The following is a 13,284-nucleotide window of genomic DNA, read 5'->3' as shown; positions in this document are numbered from 1 at the left end:
ATTTATAATTGGTTGCAAGCTTTGTGTTATCTAAAATAGACTTGAAACTAATATTTTTGCCTTTGAGAAACATATTGTGTTCGAAGTAAATGTATTTTGTTTTCAAGTTAATGTTGTAATTTTTGAATTCTTTTTTAGGTTTGAAACTAGTGTTATCAAGATAAAGGATAATGTGTAGTCTTTATGTTGATTTATTTTCTATGTTTGTGTATTAAGGGAGGAATGAATTTTGGAGTCTTTGGGCTACATGTATGTTACAGCGATATTCTTGAATTCATGTAAGAAGTCATAAAATATCCTTGAGCTCCTCCAAGCTTCTTGATTATTGACTTTTCTGATTATACATAGAAGTTTAAGAAAGTGGCATCTATCCTAAAATAAGAGGTTATAGTGAAGGAAGAATGTCTATTCTGAAAAGAGATAATTTACTGAATATAGAGTCTAATTGATTTTCTTAGTTAACGAAATCTTAGATCCCAATTAAGTGATAGTTATTTTTAGTGGCAATAGACAGGTGGAAACCTTCTCTTCAAACTAGAAGAAATTGGTTGAAATAACTATTTTTGAATGTATCCAAAAAAAGGTTGGTTGCCAAATATTTTCCAATGCATCAATTAGAGATTGAGTTTTATTTAGAAAACTTTCAACAAAATGCCAATAGTATGCATGAAGATGAATTGTTCATCAATGTCATCTTGCCTCTACAAAACAAGAAATTTTTAAATAGGGTTTGGGCATAAATCAAATGATAAAGGATAGATAAACTTTTCTTTGTAACTATCCTAGTGGATTCGTATGGAAATATGTGGACATGCATAAAACCTACATATAGTGAGCTATTTAACTAAGTGAAGGCAATTTGATCTTTCCCCTTTTTCATAAGTATAATGATCGTTGCAATTGTACTCACTTGCATTCATAGCAAGAACTCTTGTCATTCCAAATTTTCAACTTTGAAGTTTTTATTCAATTAAATAGTAATTTCACTTTGATTATTTTTAGTCGAACATTTTCTCTATTTAAAAAATTGGATAAGTTGTAAATTTTAGACTTTTCCTGTAATTTCTTCATGTCAATTAGTTTTAGATAAATTTCAAAAAAAAAAATTCAAAAACCTTGTTAGTGTCAATCATGATTATAGATGTTTTTCATTTTGATGATTAAGGAGCTTCATGTATACTTGTTATTGCTTGTAGTCTATTTTTCTCATTTTACAACTTAAATACTTTAAAGAACTTGAATACTATTGATACATTCATTTTGACAAATTCTATTGTTGTAAATGCTTTGCAAGCTTTTTATGTATCTATTATTTGAATTAATAGTAAACTAGGCTATGGTATAGATATAAAACCCTAAATGTGTTGTATTTTTTTTATGCAAGACTAAACATAGTGAAATGTTTATCATTAAATAATATGTTATTGTCAATAAATAAATAAAAATATCTCACCTCTCCAATGAATTTTTAACACTATTGCTTTATCAAAATTTAATAAATTCAAGTACAAATTATTGCCAAATTTATCAAAAAAAAGTTAACCAATGACTATTTCTTTATTATTCACATTCAATTTGTCAACATTAAAATATTTGTAGACTATTCCTTAATCAAATTTTAACTATTCACATTCAATTTTGTCCTAAATGAACACGACCGGTAAATACATAAATATTATGCAAACATTAGATTAAAAAATATTATTTTAGTACTTCTATAATATTGCACATTCAAGAAGGAAGACATGTTAAAATACTCATCAAAGTAAATTGGTTTATTCATATCTTATTACAAAAGTATTAACCATTCTAAGCATGATGCTACATAAGATGTGTTTTTTTCCTATTTGTTGTTCTTTTTTATTTCCTTTGATTTGTTATTGCCTCTTTTCTAACTATTATTCTTTGATTAAGCTATAATTCATAAATATTTTTAAAATGTATTTTTTCAAAATTCCTCAAAATATTCTATGCTAACTCATAAATATTTTTAAAATGTATTTTTCAAAATTCCTCAAAATATTCTATTGTTGTAATGCTATTTGAAATCAATAGAATATTCTATATAACTTACAACCAATGTAAGTTATACCTATCAATCTTCAATCACAAAAAAACAATCATCAGTCTTGCGGGCGAAAGAGATTTGTAGCTCATTTATATCTATTTTGATACCAATCTATTACTTCATCACTCTCCATAGATGCTACTAATCTAGACATTGAAAGAAGATTGAGAACAATGGCAAATAGAGTTTCTTCATGAGAATCAATTTACCCTCTTGTTCAAAATAAGAAAAGGATCCATGTGGAGAAAATGCAGCAGGAGGAATTAACTACTGAGATATAGAGAATCAGAGTATAAATGAACATTTATTGGAAATTTTAAAAGCTACAGTTGAAACAGAAATTACAATGTATTCCCACTTTTGAGACTGATCGATTAAATGGAAGTAGTTCAAACAATTGTCATTCAATGTGGAGAAAATGCAGCAGGAGGAATTAACTACTGAGATATAGAGAATCAGAGTATAAATGAACATTTATTGGAAATTTTAAAAGCTACGGTTGAAACAGAAATTACAATGTATTCCCACTTTTGAGACTGATCGATTAAATGGAAGTAGTTCAAACAATTGTCATTCAATCAAACCATGGCAGATAAGCTTCATAAAAATAATTGATTTCTTTTATCAACTTATACGGTGTTAGCTTTAAAATTCTCAAATGCCTCTTAACAATAATTGCTCAGAAATACTACCATGTAATATACCAAATTATCTATCATATGATAGAAATTTCCTTCAACTCTTACCTTTTTCTCTCCAAAGAAAAGAGAATAATAAATGGAGGAAGAATTATTTAGTTGAAAATCATTTTAATATATAAAGTAACCCTATCGTCAAATAAGTGGGCAGTATAGGTCGTAGCTTTTATTTAGAAATTTTTTGAACTAGACTTCGATAAACCAAACAAAACTTTGCAGGATGCGTTGGACATCCTGCTCTAAATCCCAAGTACAACCAGGAAACACGGTAAGAGAACGCCTGATACGCATCACTAACAAATGCAATCCAGCACAAAAAATTGAAAGCTCTTCCACTATTGCTAAACTCCCAACTGCCAATTATTGACGTTTTGCTTTTGCTTTTGTTCTATTTAACTGACATTATAGTAAGAATCAATGATAGCATCTGCAAGATATTCACATTTGGCCAAAGAAAGCCCAGCCAAGGAGATACGTCCATCCTTTGTCATATAGACATGCCACTTGTCTGTCATATTGTCACTCTGCAACAATTAAAAATTTATGCCAATTATGAAAGGGCAGCCACAAAAATGTAAAGACGATATCTTGAACGGAAACACAATGTGACCATTTACCTGAGCTTTATTAAGCCCTGTGAATGAAAACATGCCAATCTGTTTGAGGATAAAAGACCAGTCCTTGCCACTCTTATCCTTTGTGGAAAGGTAGTCATAGAGTTGCTGCCTGACACCCTTGATTCTTCCGGCCATGAGTTCCATTTCCGCTTTCCATTCATCAAACATAGCAGAATCACCGACAACATTTGCCACAATCCGAGCTCCATGAACAGGAGGATTTGAGTACATTGGTCTAGCAAGTCTTTTGAGTTGGCTCTTAACCCTGTCAGAAGTATATTGACAGAAAAATTCAATAGCCAACTTGGAGAATGCCAGAACACTTTGAGACAACACAAAAAATCATTATTGATGCTTGTACCTAATTGCACTATCGGATGATGAGCAAACAACATTGATAGCTCCTATTCGCTCTGCATACAGCCCTAGGTTCTTGCTATATGACTGAGCAACAAAAACTTCCATTCCACGATTTACAAATAGCCGCACAGATGCTGCATCGTCATCAAGGCTTCCACTTGCAAATCCCTGTATATAAAAGGTAATAATCATATCGTATGATATTAAATTGTTATAATTCTAAATGACTGCTTCACTCTACAAGTCGGTGATTAGTTAATTCATTGTAAACAAGCATAAATTGAGAGAAAAATGCCTACATGAAGAAATATCAGACAGATGTCCAAGTGATGAAAATTCGTGTCATTGACATTTAAAACAGTGGCCAAATAATTCATTTCTTGGACTAAAGGTGGAGAAAGCTTAAAATTGTTTCGGAAAGCACCAAAAGACATATATATTCAAAGTAAAAGCAGTGTGGCATTCTTGTTAACAGAGAGAAGAGTAGTCAACGAAGTGATATAACCAGGCTTCCCTGTCACTCCAAATTCACATATAAGGATAGGAAAAAAAATTGGTATACATTTCACCACAAACCTGGTATGCGACATCAAAGAAAGCAGTTTGTTTTTTCTCCTGAATGACATCAGCAATTTTCTCCCACTGCTCAAGAGTTGGATCGATTCCAGTTGGATTGTGTGCACAACCATGGAGCAAAATAAATGAGCCATTTGGTGCAGCCTACAATATGTCAAGTTATTAGTGTCCATTTCTATAAATAAAACATCACCTTTGTGAAAGTGGAGGTAAAGATCTCTGAATGTTACCTTGATGTCAGCAATCATCCCCTCAAAATCTAGTCCCACTGTTTTGGGATCATAGTATCGGTACTCTGACCAAGGAACGCCAGCGTCATTGAAAATGTTCTTGTGATTCCCTATTACAACCAGAACATAATTTGACATTAAAAGATATTTTACAAGTTCAGTTTTTAAATGTGCAAGTTATACTCAATTTTAAACATGCACAAACAGGATTAAGAATTTCATTAATAGCACTTAAACTCACCCCAAGTGGGAGATGAGATTAAGACTTTCTCTCCAGGAAAATATCTTTGGATAAATGCAGCAGCAAGCCGAAGAGAACCAGTTCCCGAAAGGGATTGCACAGTTGCAACCTGAAAAATATTCAACAACACAATGCCATCATTTTTTTCCTATGCTAACTTATAGATGCAGAAATCAATGGAACACTTTTACCACACTTTATCAATTCCTTCTCTCAGATAATAAAGCTTGGTTAGAAAATTGTAAAAGTCTTACCCTGCCTTGCTTAATTGCAATGTTGTCAGCCCCCAGAAGCAACTCTGCAGTAACCTTATTGAATGCAGCCAACCCCTCAATCGGAAGATACTGAAGATAGACACGAATTTAGTAATAGCTGAAAATTGCAAATAATCTGAATATATAAAAGATAAATGGAAAAAAAGCTAAAAGCATACCTCTTTATTATCTCCTTTCTGAATCATCAAATTCTCTGCCTGCAAAATTGAAACAAATTACATGAAATTCCAAATAATAAGGGTGCCACATGATAAACTTGTAAGACCTCAAAGTTAAAATAGTTAATCATAAATGTAGTAACATTTACTCAAATCACTTAAGCCATGTTAAAAATAAAGGAGTATGTCCGGGAGATAACCTTTTTCACCACGTTCAATACATAGGGCTGCAACTCCTCTGTTCTGTAAGCACCAACACCAAGGTTCAGCTTTAAATCATTATTATCTGCCCTAAAGGCTTCTGACACACCTAGAATTGGATCAGGTGGAGCCATTGTGACTCCTTCAAAGCGTGAAACATCAGTTGCAACAGCCATGTTGATAATTCTAGGTGAGGCCTGTGGAAAAGACTAATGTTAAAACACAATTCTGACCAAACCAAAGAGACAAAACAATGAGCCACAAACTAAGAGCCTAAAACATGTCTCATCAAATTAAAAAAGTTTGCAAAGGAAAACAATATATCAGTATGCGTATATGTTTTATGGCAGAAGCTCATATGGTCTCGAGGGTGACTGCTTGAGTTTCTCAAATGCTCAGGCATCTTCCTATCTCTAGCAACAAAGTTGGCAACCTGTCGCTAGGGATTTGGGACTGCATGGAGTTGGTTTGTCATACACAGAGGTTTGGGTGAATGGTTTGGCAGAACAGAGATTTGAAAGCCTTCGCTAGCGATTTCTACTGGTTTCTCCCTGACCATGTCAATGATTCGCTTCCTGGTGGGACAGGCTGATGATGTCAATAAGTAGGATTTGGACTGCTTTTCATTTTTTGAGTATGAATGACTTCTATTGGCTCATGTGTAGGATGTCAGTATGGATCATCAGAGATGTTGTCCACCTGGGATGGGGAGATCTAGCCCAACTCCATACAAGGTAATATTTTTCTTGATGATTAATCTAATGGAAGCTGGCACTCTCCAGCCTTTAAAAAAAAGCAAGCAAGCAAACAAGAAAAAGTGATGTACATGTGTATGTGTCTACAACAACCATCGCAAGATACCAAGCTGAGGTGGGCTGCCTCCAAGGGCATTATAATTTAAAGATAATATCCCTGTCTTATTCACATGGAATAGGGAGTCATCCACTAAAGTGTAATGGCCAACACTACAGAAATTGCTTTGATATTTCATTTAATCTGATAAAAATAGTTAGGAACACTTCATCTCCACCTTTTACACAAAAATTAGAAATTCATAGATAGCATTACGTCATCGAGGAACAACTGGTTACAAAAGCAAACCACACTACCATCATGCTTCCTCTATATGAAGAGGTGAACAATTCAATTTGAGGGCACGTGAGGGTTTAAGAATTGCACTTTTAAAATGTATGCTTTTTCTCATCAAATCAACCCAATCAAATGTGGTGTAATTGTTCTCTACAATATTTCTAAATAAAGAAAGTAATTTGAGTTTGATTCTTCTTTGGTAGCAAATGCATGCCTCAGGGCCCCCATTGATGTCCTAATGTTTGTAGGATTCACTGAGAAATTTTTTTCCTACCCAGTAAGCAAAAGGTATAATTGGCCAAAATGTGAGTTCGGCAAGAACATATTATAGAAACTTGAAAAACAAATCAATTATACTTCACACCCTAATGATATCTCCAGAACTATAATGAGAAAAGGAACTGTTAGATTCCAGCAATCTGTGCACATATTTAAGAAATTAATTAGAGAGCATAAATAAAATAAACAGTATAAAGATAATATAACAAAGAAAATTCTCCTTAATTTAGTTATTCAAGAAATATCACGCAAAAATTTAAACAATAAAAAACACTAAAAATGGTCAATTAAGAAATGTCACTTTCCCAATGAAATTTTAATAAGAGATATAACATGATGTAAAATTGGAAAATTTCCATTTCTCAACATTTACTTACAAAAAAGAGCCCACATTAATTGGTAATTGATTAGAGTTTTGACATTAGTGGTATCTTTTGAAACCACCTTTGAGTTTCCTAGATCTAATTTTGATGCTGCTTCAAGGGGGGATCAGGGGTTGCTTGGCACTGGCGTCCTCTGTTGTCCTAAGAGGCAGATCATTAGAGATGGGTTCTACATACAATAATGAAGGTGAGGCTCTTCTCAACGTATCAAAATTGTAGCCTCATTGGATTGCAGGAAGCGCATTGGTGAGGTTGGTTTCCAAAGGGACCAGTTAAGACTGGAAACTAAATAATATTCTTTTGGAGGCATGCCTTGTTTGTAAACATTTTGAAAATGTTACCTAATTGCACTGCTTCAAAGAGTGCAACAAAGTGGTAGACCTCTACTATACTTTCAGCTACAGTTTTAATCAGCCACCCTTTCAACCAGAATAAGTGATAAATCTGAAGACTCAAAAGATCTTACTGATTTCCCCCACCTAAATATGGAAACATGCATTGCCAAATTTTTCTTCCCTCCCAGGGAAAATGTTTCATTTTATTGTAATAGCAGAGGGGAATATTGTACAAGATTAAGTATAGGAAGGATATCCTCTGCATGCAGACTCATGCCACAACATTGTAAATACCAAACAACCTCAAACTTTAGCACTTCCTAACTAGACAGAGTGTTCCATAAATTGCACTTTTATGGAAATTAAATAATTAAAAAAGTGAAAATACATCACATCACAAAATCACTGTACCAAAAAAGGTATTTAAATAATTCTGACAATATCTGTAACATATATAAGCTGACTAAGGCCTTCTACAATTATATATGGGAAAAATATTTCAAGACGGACAAATCAAATGCCAAGGAACAAAGGTACTGTATAAAGCTAAAGGTATTTTTTAGATCACTACAAGACATGCACCAATTTGGTATATAGACTCCCCAACAGAGTCTAGGGCCTCACACAGATCTAGGCTTGTCATATATTGAACAATGTAGCATATACGGGAGGGGTAAATACTAAACTACAAAGGTCCTGTGAGGTTGGAAATTGCCTACTTTGCATTATATACCTTATTCTTGTGCTAACATTTTAGTAAGCATTCTCTTAAGTGTGTTCTAAGATCATTTGCCTTGATTTTCAGCCGTATTCCAATTCTAAAAGTTTCAAGGTACATTGCACTTGGATGGTAGAGTCTAATTCAATTCTAAATGATTTCAACTTATGGGTAGTAAAACTCATAGCCTGGTGTTGCGTTAATATGCCCTCAAGTAGTCATTTGAATTCAACCAGGATGAATGAACAATATTCATCATTTTTTAATATAACAGGAAATAAAAGTCATAGCAAACAAACTCTCTATGCTAAGTTTTCTTCTGTAACAGCAAGCTAAGAGTTGTCGGGGCCAAAATCTGTGTAAAGTCCCCAGTCTAGATAATTGAAAATTATGGGACAATTACTTGACTTGCTTAGAATTACCATTTTTGACTTAACTATGAAGTTATGTAATTGACAAGGATAACCTTTTTATATTGGTGTTTCTGATATAAATCTTTGAAAATAGTGATTAATTGCTGCTCAGATCTTTATTTCTCAAACTATGTACTGATCGCTTTTATACTCTAATTACTTCAGTCTAATTGTTCATTGGGATAGTACATTTCCTCATTTAATCGATGCATGTCTTCCCTTGTTCACCAATTAGAAATATTTGAACTCTATGGCATGTGCATCTCTGTTTATTATTATTTTGGTATCATAAATAGAAGCTCCGTAATGATCAATGCATATCCTTTCTTCCATGATTCATTCAACCCTTCATTGAAATATGAGACACTGGAGGCAACTCATTACTGGAAAGCTACTGATAGTATCACACTCTTTGGCAAATTGAATGACTCCTTACTGATTATAAATGCTATGTTGACAGGATTGTGGAGAGTGTATTGTCCCTTATTTTATATTCAATCATTCATTAATTGTGCAGTTTATTCCTTATTTTTTGATTGTATGTTATTATTGACAGTCTATCATGTTGCTATGATTTCGAAGCAAAGTCATTGAAATATTCTGAGCAACATCACTGACGTTATTGACTTTCAAAATGGGAGTTTAATATGCTTCAATCTTCAAGAGGATAGGAACATCATTGGGTGTTGAGATGAAAGTTCCACTTATCATATTTAAAGTAACATCTGTGTGTTTCTCTTTTATGAATATGTACAATTTAAACTATAACCCATCTATTTATCTAATTGTTGAGTTCTTGTTTTTTAATTCCAACAGTATTTCGAATCTGCTCCTTCATTGTATCGGCCTTATTTGAGAATTCTGATCTTTTCTAAATCATCGTGACTGTAGTGAAGATCCATAATCTATAATCGCTGACTGGAAATGTTGATTATATGGTGTTCACTGGAAGTTTTGACCCCTTTCTTCTCCATGCAGCTGACTCCAATTTCTAGTGTCTGATATTCGATTCTTTCTGTATATCAATCTATATAAAATTGGATATATATATCCATTGAAAAGTATCTTCCCTATCCTTGGTTTGCATATTCCTCACCGAATGAATAGATGTTGATCCCCTTTCTGATTCGCCACTAATACACATATAAGAATCCGTCTTTTTGCAGACGTGTGTTTGTGCATAGTGTAAATACACTGGTGTAAATACACTGGCATAGAATAATCTTCTCAGTAGCTCTTAAGGGTGAACGACTTTCTTTCTTTGTAATGAAGTTTATCTGCCGCTCCTTACTATCTTCCTTTCTGGCATTTATTTCTTCCTTAATCCCTGGGCTGGATATTTGATCTCTCCAATGATTTTGTGCAAGGTTTCCACTCTTTATTTATATGAATGTTTTAACTTCTAAGAGACACCTCTTGTCTCTTTATTCAATCAAACAAGATTAATTATGTCTTAAATATAATATCATTGTCTATTTCAAATCATAGATTATTATTTTATAATAACAATTTTATTATATTGATAATATATAATTTGCTAATGATATATCATTATTTTTTATAAATTGTTAATTATATTATATCATTTATTTATTTCTCTTTGTCTATATATATATATATATATATATATTTTTTTTTAAATTAAAAATATATATATATTATGTATTTATTTATTTAATCTTATATTTTTAAAATTTTAAAATCTATTATTATAGAAATCTATCTCAAAAATAGGGAAATTACAATCTGAAGCATAGAAGGATCCATCCTTGCCAGCATTCTTCCATTCCTTTCTATTGATCTCCTATTGTCCTTCCAGTTTTCTTACACTATTTGACAATCTCCCTCCCATGCATCCCCAAATTTCTCTCCTTCCATACTCATTGTCATCCCTAGTCTCACATTTGCCCCTCAAATCAATTCGTAATCAGTTCCAACTCTCTATTTCCTTCTTGTCCCCAAACACCCACACATACCATTTCTCATACCATAGCCTTCTGAGGTTTCTATTTTATCCCAACATCTGCTCATATCACATCACCATCACACTCTAGATCTGCACATGCATCTTCCTTTTGGCTGTGGATGAGTTGGGGTTGAAAGAAACTAAATAGGTGACTGACTGAGGCAGTCTCCAACACATAGTGACACCCTTCCTTTCTCCTTGTCCCCTAGTTTGAAATTTGCAAATTAGAAGATCTATAATACATAGGGACAATCTGAGAGCACGTTTGGAACCAGTAAATCAAAGGAAATATTCACCAAAAGTTTCAGAGGTCTATGACTCAAAGGGCATAATCACCAGAAATTTCAGAGGTCTATGACTCAAAGGGCATAGTCACCAGAAGTTTCAGAGGTCTATGACTCAAAGGGCGTAGTCACCCTGCTACACTATTTATCTCCTTTAGTCATTGCGAATGCCTGACATTAGCACCCTGTTAAGAGAATAGATCCCTGCAACTATTCTCAAAAGGTCTTATGCACCCAATTCTAATTTCTGACACCTGTGTCTGCTCTAGGGAACTACTCTTGTGCATGACCCCTGCCACCCAGTATTTTGTGGTCACCTGGCACTCAAATCCAATTCTCGAGTTTGCATTGACACCAAGCTTGAGAACTAGTATCTGTGATTTCCCCAGTGCAAATCTATCTACACAATCGCTCAGGTCTAGGTATCTTGTACCCTGCTAATCATAGAAAGGGGAGATTTGGTTGAGTTGCTCCTCAAATTGTCCTCTTTCAGCACCCCATATATATTCAGTCTTACAAAATTTCCAGAGTCGCTTTGTTCTTCCTCTTTCCCTTTCTATTTCTAGCTTAAATTCTCAAATCACTATCAAATAGATGTAATTGATAATCTGAGAAGTAATGTACAAGATTCTGCTATAGATTAGTTAGTCTTGTAGATTAGTTTAGATTGAAATGATACATTGAAAGGAAATAGCATGGGTTAATGTTACTTATTAAACTTCACATCTAAACCTAGGGTTTTCATTTTCAGATCTTTCAGGTTGAAGGGCATATGATGTAATGGTCATTGGGAGCATTTTTAAGAGTATCTACTTCCTTACTATAAACTGGTCCATGACAGTAGCAGACATATAGGTAAGTGAGTACATTCAAGCTGTCACCTAACCTTACAAAATACATTAGAAGTGCGATCCAAGTTTAAATTGCAACGGATCACAAGCATGACAAGATCGGATGCACGTCCGACCAAATCAATTTGAGACTTTACCAATTAAGCACACTTGAAGGAGAAAAACAGTAAATCTTACCTTTAATTTAAAACTGGAAAATTCCTTTTTCTTGCCAAATGCAGGGCAGATCTTGGAACCCTCGATCTTCTTTTGAGAAATAGTCAACTGCAATGAAGCAAACCAAAAGAAAAAAACAAACAAAGATTTTATTAAAAACTACTAAATAGCTTGTGCAGCATATCGCAGCATTTAACTGAATCGCCACATATATGTAATACGCAAGAGTACCTGAGAGTTGTTCCCGATTGCCAAAGGCATGGCCTTAGCTGAAGCAGCAGTAATTGCAGCCATTTGAAAACTTGAAAATGGACGGAAAGGCTATTCTACCTGAACTCACAAGCGAAAAACTTCGTCAAACCTTAAACCCAAAATTGGGCCGCTACAACTTTTTACGGCTCAATTTTGTTGCCTATTCAATAAATTGTCGAAGTAGAAATTACCAGAAGAAATCGCTCTTGTTTTAGTTATTTATTTATTCATTAGTAGTTGGTTACAATCAAACTAAAAGTTACAGATCTAGAGCAAGATAAAAAACTAAACACAGCAGGGTAAACTTTCATACTTATAGAAATGGAACCAAGTCGGACTAATCGAAAAACAAATTTCAAACCATAACACATCAGCAGATATGAACAAACTGAAACCCATTTCGTACCGCTATCTACAACCTCTAATGTTCAGCCAATCGCCGTGTTTCCATTTATTGACCATGAATTGTCGTAAAAACATACAAAAGTCTAGCTTCACTTTTTTACGCAACTTATCTAGAAAGTATTCCAGCCAAAACCCCACATAGCACAACCAGGAAAATTAGAATCTTAAACTTCCCAATTCAATAGAATATAATGCTCGATCGAGGAAACAAAAAACATGAATCTATCGGTTTTCCCCGACTACAGTGATTCAAACAACAATGACTGAGATTCAAACCTCAGATCATGAACACCCTTCGTAAAAAAAATTAACGAACGAAAAAAGATCTAAGAAAGAGGACGAGTTTACCTCAGAGAAATACAGACTGAAAATGAAGTCGCAACAGGTTAGGCCTGATGGTTGTTCTACTTTGAAATAGGCGTGATATAGGTGCGAATGAACGGCTGAGAATCTATCTTGTAAATAAACGGCCAGGAGTATTTGAGGGTCCACGCTGTGTGATCTCTTGTGAAAAAGTGCTTCGGACAGACGTGGCGTGTCGAAGAACCCAATGGCTTCGTTAGATTGCATTACAGCATACATCGATAGTTCATACGCGCCCTACCTAACCCGTGGCGGTTAGTAAATTTGGCATAGCTTACGCTTGGACTATATCGTCCCTTTGGGTTTCATTGCCTATTCAATATTAGGAACACCCATCTTTTAGCATAGTATACGACAAGTTCTATG

At 34.0% G+C, this 13,284-nt stretch overlaps 1 protein-coding gene across 1 annotated transcript; it reads right to left on the bottom strand.

The window, feature by feature from the left end:
• Positions 1-2,857: 2,857 nt before the first annotated feature.
• On the bottom strand, positions 2,858-12,952 carry ASP5 (aspartate aminotransferase 5). The gene is made up of 12 exons (XM_089798918.1): positions 12,904-12,952; positions 12,130-12,228; positions 11,920-12,006; positions 5,424-5,621; positions 5,224-5,262; positions 5,045-5,134; positions 4,791-4,899; positions 4,550-4,659; positions 4,320-4,463; positions 3,745-3,911; positions 3,384-3,648; positions 2,858-3,290 (listed from the first exon to the last, which is right to left on the bottom strand). The coding sequence occupies exons 2-12, from the start codon at positions 12,190-12,192 to the stop codon at positions 3,159-3,161; spliced, it is 1,404 nt and encodes a 467-aa protein (XP_089655044.1). The 5' UTR covers positions 12,193-12,228; positions 12,904-12,952; the 3' UTR covers positions 2,858-3,158.
• Between the last annotated feature and the right edge of the window lie 332 nt (positions 12,953-13,284).

This window comes from Cupressus sempervirens, chromosome 9 (genome assembly GCF_028749045.1).
Source record: "Cupressus sempervirens isolate cs-2001-9-10 chromosome 9, ASM2874904v1, whole genome shotgun sequence".
NCBI lineage: Eukaryota > Viridiplantae > Streptophyta > Pinopsida > Cupressales > Cupressaceae > Cupressus > Cupressus sempervirens.
Note: the sequence above shows the minus strand (reverse complement) of the source record. Positions and strands in the feature narration are given on the sequence as shown.

What these genes read in the sequence shown, in the direction of transcription:
- ASP5 (XM_089798918.1), bottom strand. Translation starts at nt 12,192, where the DNA reads ATGGCTGCAATTACTGCTGCTTCAGCTAAGGCCATGCCTTTGGCAATC. An exon ending in TATTGAACGTGGTGAAAAAG is followed by an intron (nt 5,263 to 5,423) that starts GTTATCTCCCGG and finishes TCAATTTTGCAG; the next exon opens with GCAGAGAATTTGATGATTCA. An exon ending in TCATCCGATAGTGCAATTAG is followed by an intron (nt 3,649 to 3,744) that starts GTACAAGCATCA and finishes TACTTCTGACAG; the next exon opens with GGTTAAGAGCCAACTCAAAA.